The sequence below is a fragment of the Urocitellus parryii genome, chromosome 7 (genome assembly GCF_045843805.1).
Source record: "Urocitellus parryii isolate mUroPar1 chromosome 7, mUroPar1.hap1, whole genome shotgun sequence".
NCBI classification, from domain to species: domain Eukaryota; kingdom Metazoa; phylum Chordata; class Mammalia; order Rodentia; family Sciuridae; genus Urocitellus; species Urocitellus parryii.
The window spans coordinates 133,683,906-133,703,644 of record NC_135537.1 but is presented as its reverse complement, the minus strand read 5'-3'; the positions used below and the strand labels follow the sequence as shown (position 1 = coordinate 133,703,644).

The window sequence follows — 19,739 nt, the reverse complement described above, 5'->3', positions numbered from 1 at the left end:
TTTTTTGATTGTGGTAAAATAAATACATGTAACAAAATAGACCCTTTTAACCACTTGAAGTGTGTACTTCAGTGGCATTAAGTCACGTTGCTGTATAGCCATCATCAATCACCATCGACCTGTAGAACTTTGTCATTATCTCAAACTGAAACTCTGCACTCCTTAAACACTAACCAAACCCCGGTCCCTCGTAACCACTGTTCTACTTTCTGTCTCTCTGAATTTTACTTCTCTGGGTGCCTCTATAAATGTGATCATACTGGATTCATCTTTTGGTGTCTGGCTTATTTCACTTAGTTGAATGTTTTCAAGATTCATCCATGTTGTAGCATGTGTCAGTACTTCCTTCCATTGTGTGGCTGAATAATTTTCCATTGGATTTAGCACATTGTGTCTATCCGTTCTTCTGTCAATGGACATCTGGGTTGTTTTCATTTTTTATCCATTGTGACTAATACTGCTATGAACATTCGTGTACAAATAATCACCTTATTTCTTGACTACATTAGTGTTGGGGGAAAAAATCAAGGAATACAAATTAAAACCAAAGTTGTCCTTAGCTATTCCTTCAATTTCAAAACCATTCCTTCAAGTTCAGACTTCATTGCAGAATTTATGGATGTGGAAGGCATCACTCTGGAAGTAGATAAGATTAGACATTAATATTGCAGTTTGCTTCAAAAAAATTTAACAGCAGATCTTGGTGAATCTTTCACTTCTTTTCATAAATGTGTACATATAGATTCACCTCATTGTTTTTACCTGTGTTACCATATTCTGTACAGTAGACATGCCATAATTTATTAAGCCATTCTGTAGTGGGAAGACATTGAAATTTTTCATTATTAAAAGAATGTTGTAGGGCTGGGGATATAGCTCAGTTGGTAGAGTGCTTGCCTCTCATGCACAAGGTCCTGGGTTTGATTTCCAGCACCACAACACACACACACACACACACACACACACACACACACAAAAGAGGAAGAAGAAAAAAGAATGCTGTATATGTTAGAAAATAAACATTGAGTTCAATGCGGTGGCACACACCTGTAATCCCTGTGGCTTGGGAGGCTGAGGCAGGAGGATTGTGAATTCAAAGTCAGCCTCAGCAATTTAGCGAGGCCCTAAGAAACTCAGTGAGACCCTGTTTCAAAATAAAAACACTAAAAAGGGCTGAGGATGTGGCTTAGTAGTTAAGTGCCCCTGAATTCAATCTTCAGTACCATTTCCCTACAATGTTGACAGAATTGATTGACAGTATTAAGCTTTAAAATTTTTTTCTGATTTATTAGTGAAACTATCTTCTTATATTTTATTTTTACTTGATTTCTAGTAAGGTTGAACTTCTTTTCATAAATGTGTTGACCTATATTATTTTCTTGTTTTTTTTTATTTCTTAAATATAATTTTTGCCATATTCTATTGGATTATTTATCTTTTTTGTATTTCTTTTTTTAAAAATATTTTTAGTTGTTGATGGACCTTTTTATTTTATTTATTTGTATGTGGTGCTGAGAATCGAACCCAGTGCCTCACGCATGCTAGGCAAGCACACTACCACTGAGCCATAACCCCAGTACCTCCTTTTCGTATTTCTTTTAGGAAATCTTCTTAAGTATACTGGATGCATGTTATCTGTCTGCTATGTATTTGAAATTTTGTCACTCTGCTGAGATTTCTTATTAGCTCTAATAGTTTGTTAGTTGATTCCTTTGGGTTTTCCAGTGAGACTGTGATATCACTTAAGAGTCTTAACAGTTACATCCTTGCCAATATTCATACCACTTACTCATTTTTTTAAAAATAATTGCATTGCATAGCCAACTTAGAATTTTGCCTATCATATTTATGTCCATCACCATAAGGGGGAGATCCATTGTTAATACCCAAGACCACAATTCACAATGAAATTATAACGCATAAAAGTGCAGCATAAATACATCTATTGGATAGGATTTCCAGATCATCACCTGGTACCAGAAGTGGTGGCAGGCTTTCTTGTTTGATCATACCTGTATTGATGATATAAGGGAACTATCCTAATGTTTCACCAATAAGTATGCCCCTTGCCCTAGTGTTCCAGAAAGATTCCTTCATCAAGTTGAAAAAATTAACTCTGAAAGTTTACATCTTTTCTCCTTTCCCTCATTGTTTGAATCCACCTCCTTTCCATTATTAATATGTTTTGCCAAAAGTTTACCCACTTTGATAATCTTCCAAAGAAATAGCTTTATTTTTTTAACCAACTCTATATAAACTGTTTTTTAAAAAATTTAATTTATGTAAATTAGTGTTGCTTTTGTTTCAACACTTCTTTCCTTCTACGTTCTTTGGGTTTAAGTTGTTCGTAACTTTCCAAATTCTAGAGAAAAGAGTTTTTAGGCTTTTTTTTGTTTTCTAATTTACTTATGCATGGGTCCCTGCCAAGGCCTTGGAGGGCCCTAGAAAAATGTTTTTAAATTCTGATAAATTTTTGCAAAGGTAAGATATTTTGATTATCCTTTTATATAAAGGGGACCCCAAAATTACATAACCTTCAGTTTCCACAAAGCCTGGATTCAGATACTTTGGCCGCATGCCACAGGAGTTGGTTAAGTAACCCTCCTTCTCACTGTGGGTCATTTCCAAGTAGTTCAAAATCTCCATTTTTCTCCTCTTGGCCTTAAGAGTTATTTAGAAGCATTTACAAGACTCCTGGTGACTTGTATTTTTTTTCCTTATTAATTTGCAATTTTATTCCTTTGCTATTGGAGAATGTGACCTGTAAGTGCTATTCTTTTAAAGTTCTTTCTTGTATAAAACTGGTGTGTGCGAATGAATGTCCCATGAGTTTTAAAAAAGTTATCTTGCCTCTATATAGTGAGTTCCAATCTTTCTATCTCTTAGGTCAAACATACCAATCAATATAGTTTTCTTCTTTTCTTTTTGGTCTTTGATTGACATGATCAACTTTCTTATACATCCTTTTTTTGTATTTCTAAAAATTTACATATTTAACACACTTAAAATTGAGTATTTTTCTATCAGGGTCTGGACTGAGTCAATATTCTATATTCTATTACTGAATAAGAAGGGACCTTGTTATTCTTTTTTGTCCCCTGTTCATTTGGCTCCAGGTTTTAAATTCTTATTTCACCTTAATGTTAATATTTATTTTTTTCTTTTGGGGAGTTTTACCCCCCCTCTCCTTATGGTGACTGTGATGGTGACTTCTTTCCCCTCTTCCTCTTCCTCCTCCTCCTCCTCATTCTTCTTTTGTCAAATATACTGAGGTATGATTTACTTTTGGTAAAATTCATCCTTTTTAGTGTACAGTTCTCAATGCTGCTTCTGAAATTCCATGCCTTCCTCTTCATTTACTTTTTCTTTTCATTAGAACATCTTTCTTTTCATTAGAACATCCAGGGAAGGACTGTGGACAGTAATTTTCCAAGTCTTTGTATTTCTTTTTTTTTAATATTTGTATTAGTTGTTGATGAATTTTTTTTTTTTTTTACTTATTTGTATGTGGTGCTGAGAATCGAACCCAGTGCCTCACTCATGCTAGGCAAGCGCTCTACCACTGAGCCACAACCCCAGCCCCCCCAAGTCCTTGTATTTCTAAACATGTCATCATGTGCCTTCTCTCTCTCTCTCTCTCTCTCTTTGGTACCAGGGATTGAACTCAGGGGTACTCAACCACTGAGCCACATCCCCAGCTCTTTTTTTGTATTTTATTTAGAGACAGGATCTCACTGAATTGCTTAGTGCCTCACTAGTGGCTGGGGCTGGCTTTGAACTCACAATCCTCCTGCCTCAGCCTTTGAGCTGCTGGGATTATAACGCCTATAATGCCACCGCACCTGGCTGTGCCTTCTCATTTGAATGCAAGACTGCATCCATAATCATGTTCTCATCTGTCTCTGAAGATGTCCTCCAATGGCCTCCTTGCATATAGTGTCGTTAGCGAAAAGTTCTAATAAATCTGATTCTCATTCCTTTGTGGATAATCTGCTTTTTTTTCCTCTCTTTCCTCTGAAGCCTTAAGCAGCTAAATCTCTGTTCTTCATCTTCTGAGACCACAGTGTTTCTGAGTGAGATTTTTGTGGCTGTTGGTTGTCATGCTTGCACCTGGTCACAATCTTTCATTACTGTGCACTTTTTTGTTGTTGTTGTTGTTGTTTCTTCTAATATTTCTTTCCTTGTTTTATCAATCATTAGACAGATACTGGAATTTTTCTAACCAGCTGTCGACTTGTCCTAATTCTCATTTCTTGGTCCTAGTTGAGTTCTGGAAGTTTCCTTGGCTCTAAACGACAGCTTGACCATTTCCTCTTCATCAGTTTTTTTCCATTCTGCTGCTCAACTCTTGTGGATTATTTTTAACAATCATCTGTTCATTTTCATATGCTCTGGTTGGTTCTTTTGGTTGATAACCCAACGTTAATTCATGGAGCCCAAGGGCTCACTTTATGTTTTCTAAGGTCTTTTTTTGCTTGTTCTATTAAGTTTCTGAGTTCTGGTAGACTAGAGATCAACAGGAGTAAACCACACACTTAAGACTGGATTAGTTAGCCAAGGATCACAAATGGCATTCGCATTGAACAAGAGCTGCCTTGATTCTAATTCTCTAAGGAAGCATATAGCTGTTGTTAACACTGCCCAAGTGAAATGTATCTTGCCCAATTCTTTTATTTTTTAATTTAAAAATTAAAAAAAAATTTGTTATAATTAATTATTCATGACAGCAGAGTACACTTTGATTCATTGAACACAAATGGAGCAAAACTTTTCATTTCTCTGGTTGTGCATGATGTAGAGTTGTGCAGTCATATACGTACCTAGGGTACTGATGTTCATCTCATTATACCCTCTTTCCTGCCCTCCTGTCCTTGCCTGTTCCCTTCCTCCCCTTTGCCCAATGAAAGTTCCTCCATTCTCCCCACATCGCTCCCCCATTATGGATCAGCCTCCACTTATCAGAGAGAACATTTGGCCTTTGGTTTTTTGGGATTGGCTTACTTCACTTAGCAAGATATTCTCTAAATCCATCCATTTACCTGCAAATGCCATAATTTTATTCTCTTTTAATGCTGAGTAATATTCCATTGTGTATATATAAAACACAGTTTCTTTATCCATTCATCTGTTGAAGGGCATCTAGGTTGGCTCCACAGTTTAGCTATTGTGAATGAGCTGCTATGAATATTGATGTTGCTCAATTCTTTTTTTTTTAAATTCAGATGTAATTCGTGTATCATAAAGTTCACTCTTTGAAACTGCACAATTCTGAAATTTTAATACCACATTTTGTAAAGTTGTGCAACCATCACTATTTTCTAGTTCTAGAACTTTTTCATTGCCCTCAAAAAAATCTGTGTGCCCATTAGCAGTATTCTCCATTCTCCTCATCCTCCAACCCATAAAATTTCATTAAAATAGAATCAAACAATCATGTGGCCTTTTGTGTCTGACTTCTTTCCCTTAGCATGTTTCGGAGATTCACCTACATTATAGCATGAATCAGTACTTCATTTCATTTTTATGGCTGAATATTATTCCAATGTATGGGAATACCACATTTTGTTTATCCATTTGAGTTGTTTCCAGTGAATAATATTACTATAAGTAGTCATATGCCGGTTTTTAAAAAATATTTCCTCAATTCTCTTGGGTATGTGTCTAGGAGTGGAGCTGATGTTTAATAGAGTAGTTTTGTTTAACTTTTTGAAGAACCGCAGATTCTTTCCAAAGATTCACTGCATCGCTGTACATTTCCACCCGCAATGGAAAAGTGTTCCAGTTTTTCAGATCTTCACCAATACTTGTTACCATCTGTCTTTTTGGTTTTAGTCATCTTGGTGGGTGGAAAGTGACATCTCATTGTGGTTTTAGTTTTCTTTTCCCTAGTGATGAATGATGTTGAGCATCTTCTCATGCGCTTATTGGTCATTTGCTTATCTTCTCTGGAGAAATATCTATTTCAAATTATTTGCTCATTATAAAATTGGGTTACTTGTTTTTTTTATCGTTGAGTCATAAGAGTTCTTTATATGCGAACACTAAAATCTTATTAGATATGTTGTTTTCAAATGTTTCCTCCCATATTGAGGATTGACTTTTCATTTTCTTGCTAATGTCTATTGAATCACAACTTTTAAATTTTTGATGAAGTCCAATTTATCTATTTTTTTCTCTTATTCTCTGTGCTTTTGGTGATATCTAGGAAACCATTGCCTAATCCAATATTTATTCCTGCTTTCTTCTAAGAGTTTTATAGTTTTAGTCCTTTTATTTAGGTCTCTGATACACCTTGAGTTTATTTCTGTGCATGATGTGCAGTAGGGGTTTGACTTCATTCTTTTGCATGTGGCTAACCAGCTGTTCCAGGAACATTTGCTGAAAAGACTATTCCTTTCCCCATCGAATTGTTTCGGCACCATGGTCAAAAGCCACTTGATCATACACATGTGGGTTTATTTCTGACTCTCAATTCTATTCCACACATACATATGTGCCAATATGCCACAGAGTCTTGATTCCTGTACACTTGCAGTGAGTTTGAAATCAGGAAGTGGGAGTTCATCAACTTTGTTTTTCATAAGACTGTTTTAACTATTCTTCGTTCTTTGTATTTCCATATGGATTTTAGGACCAGTTTGTCAATTTCTGTGAAAAAAGCCAGCTGGAATTTTGATAGGGATTGTGTTGAATCTGTAGATCAATTTGGAAAGTATTGCCATTGTAATCTCAGTTCTAATCTACAAACAGAACTGTTTTCACCCTTATTTAGGTCTTCTTTAATTTTTTTCAAAGATGTTTTATAGTTTTCAATGCATGAGTCTTGCACTTGTTTTATTAAATTTATTTCTAAACATTTTACTCTTATTTTTGTGTGGTGCCTGGGATCGAATCCAGTGCCTTATGTGTGCTAAGCAAGCACTCTACCACTGAGCCACAACTCCAGTCCAATCTAAATATTTATTCTTTTTGATTCCATTATAACTGGAATTTTTTTAAAAAAATATTACTTTATGTATGTATGTGACTGTATGACCAATGTGATTCTACAATATGTGCACTCAGAAAAATGAGAAATTATATCCCATCTATGTATGATATATCGAAGTATATAAGTGCATTCTACTGTCATGTATAACTAATTAAAACAAATAAAAAATTAAAAAAAAATTTCCTTTTCAGATTGTTCATTGCAACTTTGTGGCAGTACAATTGATCTTTGTATACTGACCTTGTATCCTGTAACCTTATGGAACTAAATGTCAGTTTTTTATTGTTATGGTGGAGGTGGAGTGATTCCTTAGGGCTTTCTATACAAAAGGTCATGTCATCTCCAAATTGAGGTAGTTTCACTTCTTCCTTTCCAATCTGGATATCTTTTATTTCCTTTTGTTGTCAAATTTCCCTGACAAGTTCCTCTAGTAGAATAATGAATGGAACTAGTGACAGCAAACACTTTGTCTTGTTCCAGATCTTAAGGGGAATATTTTCAATCCTTCACCAGTAAATATAATGTTAACCATGGATTTTTTTTGTAGATGCTCATCTGGTTGAGTAATTTCTCTCCCTATTCCTAGTTTGTTGATTTTTTTTAAACTATGAAAGATGTTGAGTTCTACCAAATAATTTTTCTGCATTACCTATTGAGATTCTCCTGTGGTTTTTGTGTTTATTCTATCAATATGGTGTATTATGTTGTTTTTTGTATGTTGAATAACCTTGCATTCCTGGGATAAATTCCATTTGGTCCTTAGCAGGGCTTGCTATCTTGCTAACATCTTATGGTCATGGTTTATGTTTTTTTGGGGGGGAGGGTGGGTACCAGGGATTGAACTCAGGGACACTCAACCACTGAGCCACATCTCCAGCCTCATTCTGTATTTTATTTAGAGACAGGATCTCACTGAGTTGCTCAGTGCCTCACCATTGCTGAGGCTGGCTTTGAATTCACGATCCTCCTACTTCAGCCTCCTGAGCTGCTGGGATTACAGGCAGGCGCCACAGCACCTGGCACAGTTTATATTTCTTCCAGAATAATTCATACTAATAGTCTATGAGCTGTCACTCATACTTGCAATCCCGTCTTCTTTTTCCTGACATAAACTTAGTGTGAGCATGGCCATATTCTCATTGACAGGAAGGAAGCAGTCACTCCCTATGCACCCCTAATCAATTTCTCTACTTTCAGCTTTCCAGAGAGCTATGTTTTTGTATCACTCATCCCCAACTCTTGCTTTTAGATATGTGGTTTTTAAACAATGGTTCCTGGACCAATAGCATTAGCATCACTTGGGAACTTGTTAGAAATGTGAGTGAGGGTACCCCACCCAGAACGAATTAGCCAAATTCTGGGAGTAGGGCTCAGAATCTGTTTTCACTAGACCTCTAAGTGATTCTGATGCACGTTAAAATTTAAGAATGATTACGGATTGTGCTGCTAAGTTGGCTCAAGGAAACCCCAGGCCCATTTCTCTGTATTCTCTTCCCTCCCATCTTTGAGTTTAATATCTTTCTTCAGCAGTATTGGCTTTCCTTTAATATTTAGCAATATTTGGATTTGCACTCCTCTTCGTATTTGCAGTTCCCTGTTAGCTTAACTCTCAGGGATGTGATCTGTCTGTTTACTGCAGCCTGCTGTCATCTAATTATTAGGGTGGGTAGGAAATGCTGCGGGGTGCACTGAACCAGTAACTTCTGATTTGTTCCTTTTGGGTATTTTCAGCCTCCCAGGGTGTCCTATCCCTCCAACATCCATCTTCTTTCACACTTGGGGACAGATGCTTTTGCTTGGCACAATCAGGGGTCAGGAAAGGACCAAAGTACTGGCTCTTCTACTGTGGACACCCAGATAATTGCAAAACTTCCATTGCTCCCGGGCATTCCTGTACACGAGCCTGCTGTGCCCTCTGAGCTGCCTCTGCCTTGGCCACAGACCTTTCTTTGCAGGACTGAATCTATGGCTTCCTCTCTTCTGGGCTGTTTTATGGGCATTTGACCTTTGCAGTCATACAAGACTGCACACTTAGAAGGCTCCGTGATTGATTTTATACTCTGGCCATCGCCATCTTGCAATTCTTAATACTTTTGAATAAGGGCCACCACGGTTCCATTTTGGGGACCTGAAAATGAATGATGCCAGTCCTGCCTTTTCCCGTCAGATCCCTCTGTTTTCTGCCTTTTGGGGGATGTTACACAATTTTGGTCAGCAAAGGACATCCCTTCTTACTTTACATTGCTACTCAACATTAAGTCATAGGAAAGTCATTAAGGCCATTTCTAGGGATTTGGAGCAGCAGAAGAAGTCTGGGTCATGTAGTCCGTTTACCCTCTTTATGCAATCCAGCTGTGATGTTTCTAAAATATAAGTTCAGTACTATCATTTGGCTATGAGATTGACAATGAGGTGTTTGCTGTCTGAAGAATGAAGTATCAATTCCCCAGCCTGGTAAGGAAGGCTCTCCACAATTTTCTCCCAGGCTTTCTTCTGACCATCAGGATTTTTCAGGGTTAGTCACTTCCCTTTCACTGCCAGAATCAGACAGCTTTGGAGTAGCTACCATGAGGAACGTTATAAAGGGTCTGTCAAATCATTGCTAAATCGTATGATGCCAAAGTGACCCTCTGACTCTGACACTCACATCTTTTGGGCCATTCCTCCTTCCTCTTCCAATCACTGCATGTTCTAGTCAAATGGCCAGGGGGCTGCTTGCTGACCCTCCAGCCCACTCAGAGTTTTTCAGTTTCCTACCTTTGCCCCAGTCCTCCCTTGACTTCATTTCTAGCTCTCAAGATCCTGCTCATTTCCTCCCAGAAGCCTCCCGGATGGCCCTGCCTCTCCCAGACCACCTCCCTCTCACCAGCACTGCTCAGTGGTTCCTTCACCTGCAGCACCAGCCTGGCTGCTTCCAGTTGTGCCTTTGGGGGTGTGTGGTTTCCCTCCCTTCCTGGCCCCAAGGCAGTCCGGGGTTCTTCATGCATCTGGGCATCCCCTCTCTTACTTAAGCATAGCTCTGTGCCAGGTCCTGTGCCGGTCAGTGCTGGGGACGTGTGGATGACTCCGTAGTGGTCTCAGAACTGAGCTGCTCCTGTACAGACTGCTCATCCTCAGGGCAGTTACAGTTCAGTGAGCTAATGGCTCTGCCACAAGTGGGAACCGGAAGTGGAGCCGGGGCTGAGCCTTTTCAGAGATGAGAGCCTCTGACAGATGAGAGTGCAGCAGGCAGAGGGAACGGCAGGTGCCAAGATGGGAAAGGGGGTGTGGGAGCAGGGAGACTTGGGGACCCACACGGGGCTCTTCTTGACTGAGGTTTGGGTGTGCGGTGTTGGGGAGCGGGTGGTGAAAAGGGATGGGAAGGTCTCAGAGAAGAGGCCAGGTGGGAAACTGGAATGCCAGGCCCAGGAGTAGGTCTCTTCTTGAAAGTGCCCATGGGAATCCTTAGATTGGTTTCAGCAGGGGAGCCATGAGCCACTTTCTAGGAAGATATTTCCAGAAGCCACTGTGAAAGATAAAAAGAGGGGCCAGGAATGAATGTAGTTGCTGCAGATTAGGTGAAAGGTAATGAGCTCGAATCTTCACCTGTAGCTCAGGCTCTGAGGACACCCCCAAGCAGGAGGGGGGTACTTCCTTCCTTCCCAGCCCTGCTGCATAAGCTGAATCACCACTGGGCCAGATTCTGGCCAGAGCTCCCAAGGGCCAGCAAGGGGCAAGCCCAGGGCAAAGTCATGCTTCTCTTGCTCGTGGGGCTGCTCCAGTGTGACTTCCCAGACACGCCCAAGCCGACCAGGAGGAGAATTCCCTGTTCCTCTTGTCCACAGCCCAGTCTGTTGTAATGGCTGCCCCAGCAAACCTCACAACCCGCACTTTGGATGCAAGGAGCGTCTTCTCTTGTTTCAGGTGTTTATGGAAAGCCATCCTGTTCTTGGTACCTCCTTTTGCTCTGAGGAGCTCAGGATGTGGGGAGCTGGGAAGAGGAAGTACAAAATCACTCAGGAAGCCTTTAGCGGGGCTTGAACATGTCTTCTTTGGCAGATGATGTAGCTCAGACTCCCAGGGCTGTGTGACCTTAGCACAGGCAGAATTTGTGGGACCACAGTCTGGGCTGGCAGCGAAGGCATTACTGTCCCTGTCCCCTGCCCTGTCTGTGCAGCTGTCCTGTTTGCAGGAACTGCTGGCAGCTCCTGTTCTTGAAGCAAGCTCCAGCTGAGGCGAGGCTGCGGGGCCCAGGGGCCCTGGAAAGCTCTAGGCCAAGTGGGGTCTCATTTAGGCGATGGCGGAGCCAGCTGCACATTTGGTTAATCGCCCTCATCCTGGGAGCCTGCTAATCAGGAAGCTGGGGGTGTCCACCAATCCCTTCTCTTGCTGGTAGCAGCTTTGAGGAAAGATGGAACCGGCCTGAACTGAGCAGAAAGACCAGCTTCCTGCTATGTGGGCCCCACACTTATGTTGCCAAATAGCTCATTCTTGCCCGCCTTGGTGGTGGCCTCATTAGCTTCCAGACCCCTTGGATGCCTGGCTTAGGTTTCTCTGTAGGGGACACTGAGCCTGGGGGCAACTCTGGTCACTCCCCAAGCCTCTGGATGCTTCTCCTCTGCCATTCCTTGCAAACAGCCCCTTTCTACTCCCTTCCTTCCCTCCTCTCAGTCCTGACTGTGGCCGCCTTCTTTGTCTTGATGGCTCCCCCTTGGCTCCGAGACCCTTCCCAGAAAGCCCCTGCCTAGAAACCCCCAGACGAGCAGGTGAGCTGGAGGGAAGAGTGCTGGCCAGACTTGGGGGTCAGAGGGACCAGACCTGAACATTAGGGAAGTGATTTTTGTCTCTCCAAACCTCAGTTTCCTTATTTGTTTAGGGGGCCTCTGTCTACTTAATGCCACAAGTGGGGAAGCCCTGGGTGGAGCCTGTGGCCCCTGAGTGCCCAGGTACAGCTTTCAAGGATTCGACAACTCTGGCTATGCTCCTGGCCGGCTGGGAGGAGTCCCAGAGCTGAGCTCTGACCTCTTCTCCTAATTCTCTTCCCTCTGCCCATGAAAATCCCAAGCAGTGTTTCAAGGTCCCCCACCTCCTGACTCCTCCCCCAGCTCTGCACTCCTGCTTCCCTGGCTCTCAGGCCCTCGCCCTACCCCCCCCACCCCCAGGTCTCCTTGCCCTTGGAGATCCTGCTCTGCTCAAAGTCATGTTTGCTTTCTGGTAATGAAAAGTGAGAATGGGATCAGAGGCTCATAAACTGTCGAGGCGTGGAGCTGCGACGGGCCCTGGAGTGAGAACATTGGAGGTGATGAGTCAGACCTGGCCCATCCCTCAGCAGACTCTCCTTCCTCCTCCAAGGTCTGCCCCAGAGTAGGTGCTCAGGGGACACCAGAGATGTCTGTGTTGTAATCAGGGTTTGTGATCTGTGTCCTAAGTTTTTTGAGGGGGCGGTACCAGGATTGGAACTCAGGGGCACTGACCACTGAGCCACATCCCCAGCCCTATTTTGTATTTTATTTAGAGACAGGGTCTCACTGAGCTGCTTAGCGCCTCACTTTTTGCTGAAGCTGGCTTTGAACTCATGATCCTCCTGCCTCAGTCTCCCGAGCCTCTAGGATTACAGGTGTGTGCCACCGAGCCCAGCATGATCTGTGTTCTACAGGGCCCTGGGTCTGGGCTTTGCTGTTCTAAATTCTGAATCATTTTACCTCCAAGCTTTTGTTTTGTAAGTGAAGCCCTATGCTGCGTGTGCTGGGGGCTTCACATTTGGCTCATGTATGGTCCCACCTTGTGAGGCCTCCTGCTCTCCTTCCCTCTCCTGGTCCCTGCCTGTAGACAGACAGCTGCTGCCCTCCCTCCATGCAGGAGCCTGAGGGCAGACAGGTTGGGATCAGGTGTTCCTACCCCTCTGTGTCTGGGGTGGGGAAGCCGTCCCTGCCTGGCTATATTCCAAAGGTGACTCAGAAGGAGCAAGTCTCCCCCCCAGCCCTGTCTAGGAACCTGGTGCCTTTTGGTGTGGGGACTGCAGTGCGCTTGTCTAGCCTGGATTGGGGTGGTGGACCCCAGGAAAGCCAAGGTGCATGCCTCACCTTTCTGGCTCTTAGTCATTTCACCAGCATGGGCCCAGTGGCTGGCAGCAGGGCCACCCGGGAGCTGGTGTGCTACATCAGGGAGTGTGGACCCAGGGCTGCGAGGGTCAACACTGAGCTCATGGGTCACCCTGTGCATGAAGGAGGATGATACTAAGTAGTGAATCAAAGCATCATGACCCATCAAGAGGGTCATCCAGAAAAAGAGAAAACTTTATCTTTTAGCATTTTGAGCAGCACGTTTTTCTTGCTTTTTGAACAGCACCATTTCCTTTTCTTTCTCACGGAGCCCTGCTGATTATGCAGCTAGTTTGGGTGCAGGAGATAAAGCAGGAGATTTGGAAGTTTGTAAGTTCCTCCGCCTCTCCAAGATTCAGTTTTCTTATTGGTAAACGGGCTTCCTGCCCAGGGCCACCCTGTCCCACTCTCTGCTTTCCATGGTCTTGGCCTGTCGTGGACATGGTCTTGCTGGCCTCTTGGAACGCCTTCCCCTTCCCTCTCCCGGTGGAAGCTGCAATCGCACTCTGCCACCTGCTTCCCTGGGTCCGACGGGGTCTCTTCCTCCTCCTTCCATGTTCCTCATGCTTCTTTGCAGTTAGGGCTGTGCACCTCCGTTCTTTCCCTCTTCTCACCTTGACCTCCTCGTTTCTGCATCTCCCAAGGCCCCAGGTGCCACTCTTGGCAGATAGAAGGTATTTTGGGGGCATGTGCCCTCATTTCTGTTAGGTGGTGGTGGCAGAAGGTGACTTTCCCTAGAGGCACCTAAGGGACCATGGGCCTCGGGCGGTGTTCAGACATGTTGCTGGTCATTGGTCCTTGACAAGTGCATCTGACACTGGATCTTTCTTTGTTCCCGTCCACATCTGGGCTGCTGTAGCTCCTGGGAAGGGTTCTACAGTCACCTCACCATGCTGTGTGGGGGCCACACCATGAGGCCCAGGCCACTGTTCTCTAACTGGGCCCCTGTTGGGCTCAGGCTATCATGCCCTCTGGGCCTGGGGAGCATTATGAACTGGAGCAAGTCTTGACATTGGTCATTTCCATCTGGCTTCATTCACTTGGTGATGTGAAAACAAAAGACACAAGGTCTCGAACCAGTCATTAAAAGCAAATAAGAAAATAAAACAATAAGAAGAGCAATCTTCATTTATTGAATGGCTGTCATTACCTGCCTGTGTTCTGAGGACTTTGTAATCATTTACTCTGCACAATAATCCTCTGAGGTAGGGACCCATACGATCTCCATTTCCTCCATGGGAAGAATGAGACACAGAGATTGCGTAACTGCCCAAAGGTACATGTCCATGAAAGAACTGGTATTTGAATCCAGGTGTCTGACCATCACACAAAACACCCCAAGGCCTTTCAGAGCTTTTAGAGAATACTGGATCCTGCAGTGTCTTGTAGGAATGAGGCCCAGAGAGGGAGAGGGACATATTTCAGGTCACACAGCAGGGTCAGTGGGAGTCTGGAACAGAATCTCAGCTTCCAAACTCCAGCTATGTGTTCTTCTCACTCTTTATTCTTGCCTACCTTTGAGAGAGCTCAGCAGCCCTGGTTCCAAGCTGGAGGGAGACAGACAAGGATCTAGGTGATATAAACCGGGAAGGCAGCTGTGGCAGGCAGACAGCTATGGAAATGGGGTGAGCCATTCTGTTGGCGGCCTCTGGGTTGGCTGCAAGAGGGGATGCAGGCATGTTCAGGGCAGGAGCTGTCCATCAGGCCCTGGCTGGCTGGCTGGGAAGATGGAGGTCTTTCCTGGATGGAGCTGCCTTAGAGCCCTAAGGGGAGGAAGCAGGGCAGCTTGGAGTGAGGTAGGGTCCTGGACCCCAGGAGAGGCCTGAGGGTGGCTTTCCTCTGAGCCCAGGAACCCCTTCTCAATGAAGCAGGGCCTGGGGGGAAGCTGCAGACACATTTTCTGGGGGAAGCTCAGACTCGCTCAGGAAGCAGGGTCATGGTGACATGGTGAGTAGGAGGGACCTGGGAAGCTTCCACAGAAGCCCAGGAGACAGTGGGATGTTGAGATCAAGAACTTAGGAGAGAGCTCTGGACTGGAGACGTTTGGCAGTTGCCTGAACATGGCATGCAGCACTGACCCTCAGGAGAGACTGGGGGGTGGGCAGAAGGCAGCACCTGGTCAGCAGCTGCTTACTGAGCTGGCAGAGGAGGGAGCAGACAAGATGGCTGTGCAAAGGTCAGGCAGTCACAGGAACCAGGCCAGGTGTCATGAGGGCTCCCAGCTGGGAATTGCATAAAGGCCGGGGATTAAGTCTGTGGGGAGGGGTGCAGGGCCAGAAGTGGTCGGTGAGACCTCTGCCCCTCTGCTCTGGAGCCGAGGGACAGAGGCAGCCCCTAGGAGGGGCTCTCAGGAGGCACAGGGCCTGGTCATCAGAGGCCAGGGTTGGACTGCTCACGTCCCTTTTGTTTCCACAGGAGAAGGGACAGCGCCGTGCACATCCAGCATCCTCCAGGAGAAGCAGCGTGAGTTCAGCCTGACCCCATGGAGCCCTTTGGGATGGGTCCCCTGTTACCCACTCAGAGCCCAGAGGGTGGTGGGGTCATCCTTATCTTGCCCACAGGCAGGAACAATGGGCTTGGGGTCACTTGGCCTGAGCTTGGGCCACTGTCCTGAGACACTCGGGTTCCCGTGTCACCCCATACCGGATAGCTCAGCTGTCAGAGCCAGAGCAAGGAGGGTGAGGTGAGGCTGGTGGGCGAGGAGCGGGGGCAGCTGAGCAATGGGACTGTGGGAAACCTGGTGAAATGTTCTCTTCATCTACAGAGACAGCTGGGCTATACACCTCCATGACCTCCTTCAGGTGACATAACTCCCAGTAGCCATAGGTGGCGCCATGGTGACGTGACAGAGGTCAGAGTGAATGAGGTCATTCAAGGCTGTGCCAGGCCTGGGTCACAACCCCTTGTGAAGAGGCCTTCTCTGCAGAGCGCAGGGCTCCTGTGGTTGCATCCGGGTGTTTCCTGTCTTTGTTGTGCTTTGGGTCAGACCGATGTCTCCACGTTTCCTTCTGCCTGTGTTTTCTTGGAGAGAAATGTTCAGGATGGGTCCTAGGAGAGACGAAGGAAAGATGTCAGTTTGCTGGCCGAGTCTGCCTTGGACATCCTGGGTGGACTTGGTGGGTAGCTTCGCAGTCCTGTGTCTGCTGCCAGCGTATTGAGTTTCCACAAGAGGCTGGGGCCGGGGAGAGGAGTCTGTAGGTCTATTTTCTCAGGACTTCCTTGACTTCTTCCTGCTGTTCTGACCCGTGGTTGCAGCTCTCAGGGGCTCAGCCCACTCTGCCCAGCACCTCCCTGGGCCCAGGCCGGATGCCTTCCTGTATACTCTTCCATCCTCTGCTGCTCAGCTGAGGGCCCCGAGCCCAGCCTCCCACAGCCTGGGGCCTGTCCCTGAGTGGGCGCACAGGCCTCCAGAGAAGCCTTCTGGGTTTCTAACATTCAGATGCAATTCACAGACAAAGTCCCCCGTGTGATCAGGGGCTGGTCACCCTCAAGTCCCCAGCCCCAAACCCACCCTACAGGAGGAAGGGCAGGGCAGATAGAGAGGGCCAACTCCAAATGTGCCTGCAGGATTTTAGTTTATGGAGGTGATTTTGGGTGATGACACAGAGACTGAGGCCATTGGAAGATGAAATGATTACGCAGTTTCCAAGAACAGGGACATGTCTTGCCACGCCAGGCAGGGCCACCAGAGAGCCACAGGGCTGGGCAGGAGGAGGCGAAGGCACACACCGCAGCCTTTGTTGAGGCAGGAAAGGCGGGACGGGTGGGGGTCAGCTGAGGATGGGCTGGTTTGAATGATGTCTCTGATCTCTGGGTGGCAGAGGTCCCTAGTTGTTGGGCACCCGGCCCTAGGTGGTTTAGGGGTGGGGGAATTAGTGGCTGAGTGGGTGAATGTTAGCTAAAGGAGGCAGATAGCGGTGTGGCTTGGGATTTGGTTGGTCACCTGTGAAAGTGTGTTCCCCTGGGCAAGTTTCTTTTCTGTGGGAATTAGCCAGCTGAAGGGGAGGGGTAGGTTCTCTCTGGCCAGGAAGACCCCCAGCATGCCAAACCATCATCAAGTAAAAAACAAAACCTGGTTAACACAGGGATGCTATCGCATTCCTCAGGGATGTGGGAAAGGAAGAGACCATTCCTGCTGGTTCTTTAGGAAATGAAAACAGCCGTCTGACTTGGGGTTTATCTCTAGGAGGCCAAACCACAGCTCCGTTTCCCACAGACACAATTGAATGGACAGGACAGTTAGTTTCTTCTGGACCTGACTGAAAAATTGTATTTCAATAGTGGCAGAGTCTCCGCCCCCCCAAGGTTATCGATTTTAGTCAAAATGATATTGCTGAAGGCTGTCAACAGATTCTGCTCCTTAAGGATACTCTTGCTTAATAAAAAACAATAGTCAATGAAGCCAGGGGCTGTGGTGCGTGCCTGTAATCCCAGCCACTAGGGAGGCTGAGGCAGGAGGATTGCAAGCTCAAGGCCAGCCTCAGCAGCTGAGCAGGGTCTTGTCTCAAAATAAAAAAAAATAAAAAGGGCTAGGCGTGTAGCTCAGTGATACAGGAGGGCCCAGGGGTTCATTCCTCAGTACTGAAAGAATAAAGAAAGATAACAGTCAATGTGCAGAAGAATTTTGGAGAGCCAATTGTACACTGGAGGTTGCCATGGGGCCAGTGACCCCCACCAAGTATAAACCCGCCCTTTTTGGCAGTGAGAAAAACAACACTGTAATATGTTTTTCCATAATGTTGAATGTAATCAGTGGAGAGGGCTACTTTTCACATAATTCCACAATCATTATGTCCTGCCCACAATTTTAGGCATTAATATCATTTTTCTTTTATGAAATGATGGTGGTAATTGATGATAATGTGTTTGTTTATTTCAAATCCAGAATTGGCAAAATAAAAGTTTGTGACCTGAATTAAAAAGGGATAATAGCAATGCCTTATGTTTCTAATGTGCTTTTCCACTGACTGTACACTTCTATGCATATTACTTTCATTAATATTTCCACTGGGTTTTTGAAAATTCTCCAAAAACAAGTTATGAGTTGGTACAAATTACCCCGAGCCTGGAGTCAGAAAATCCTGGGGCCAGTGCTATAATATCCGGCATTTAAAAGTCTAAGGCCTGGATTTGAAGGTTAGCATCTCTATGTGGTCCCTGTGATGCTTTGGGCACATTTCTTAATGTCTCTGAGCCTCAGTATACTCATTGTGGAAAAAAACAGTCATATTCTTTACTTTCTAGAGTTGCTGATGGAATCAGAGAAAATTCATGTGCAAAGCCATGGTCTGCACCTGAGGCACAAGAAGCGTCTTACGGTTCTCTCTCATTGGCTTTTGCATGAGCTTTAGCAACTGGAATCTGGTACAGATGGGAGGGAGGTATCTTGTCCTCTGGTGGAGCTCAGTCTCATTAGCACTCTGCTGGTCCTGTGGCTGCCTCAGTGCCATCATCACAGCAGTTGAAATTCCTCCTGAGGTGGCCAGAGGGAGTTGGGCTTCTCTGGATTCGAGAAGGTGCAGGCACCAGGTCACCAGCTCTTTTGTTTGCAGTGGACTGGGATGGGAAGGCACGTGTCCCTCCTCTGTGGCTATCAGACAGCTCAGGCTTCATCCTGCCACTGGACAGATTGGCCTGGCAGACTGCCACCTCTGGTGTGTGCTTATAATTTGGAATCAGACTAGATGAAGCCCAGGGAGCCATTGTGTGCAGAGGCAAGGTAGGGAGCAGGGGGAAGAGGAGGGGAAGGCCTTGGACTAGGGGGTAGGAGGCCTGAGGCATTTCTCTTCACCTTGCTGTGCAGTTTCTGCTCCAGCCTGCGGTCCAGTCTTCCGTCCTGTCTGTCCATGAGCCCTTCTGGATCTAACATGCCTAGGGCTTCTGACTTCCTGTTGCTCCCAGCTGGTGTGCCTTTATCTCCTGGCTTCCTTTGTCTGCTTCTCTTTCTGCCTCGTTCCTGCCTCCTTATAGCACGGGGAGACATTTATGCATGCCTGGTGGGTGCTGGGTGGGGGTCTTCAGAGAACTCAGCTCCTCCTCATGGAAGCTCATTCCTCTGGTCTTCAAAGGGAAGGGCAACATTCTTCTCAGATCCAAGCCAGAAACCTTTCTAGACTATCCTCCTACCTTCATCACCATCTAGTCAAATTAGACCCTCCAGCAGAGCACTCTGGATCCTTCTCTCCTACCCTTCTTTTTGCCTCCTGGGTTTATACCTGGGGATCACCAGCCTTGAAACTGCCGATTTACCATTTCAGCTCCAAAATTCTTCAGCACATTGATTGCTATTCTTTTTTTTTTTTTTAATACTGGGTATTAAACCCGTGGGCACTCTACCACCTAGCTACACCCCCAGCCCTTTTTATTTTTATTTTGAGAAAGGGCCCTGCTCAGTTTGCTGAGGCTGGCCTTGAACTTGCAATCCTCCTGCCTCAGCCTTCCTACTCGCTGGGATTACAGAGGCCATGGTCTTCTCTTTCCTGGACTGCCCTGTCCTCCAGTACACTACACTGGTCTCCCCACCCCCAGACTCTCCCCCTCTGTCTTCTCCAGAGTGACAGAAAGACTTTGCCAGGGCAGTCCTGGTCCCCCCAACCCCTGCTTCCCTTCCCCCATCCCCCTCATCACTCTCCCTGCTTCCTTTCTGGGGGAGCACCCACTGGAGGAGC

The 19,739-nt window shown here is 45.4% G+C and overlaps 1 protein-coding gene across 1 annotated transcript in view; it reads left to right on the top strand.

Moving 5' to 3' along the window:
- The window catches only part of Pitpnm3 (PITPNM family member 3), a 91,334-nt gene that overhangs the window by 33,537 nt on the left and 38,058 nt on the right, over nt 1-19,739 (top strand). Inside the window, exon 4 of the mRNA XM_026393958.2 lies at nt 15,487-15,534. Within this exon, the coding sequence (XP_026249743.2) occupies nt 15,487-15,534 (48 nt within the window). The remainder of the gene's footprint in view (nt 1-15,486; nt 15,535-19,739) is intronic.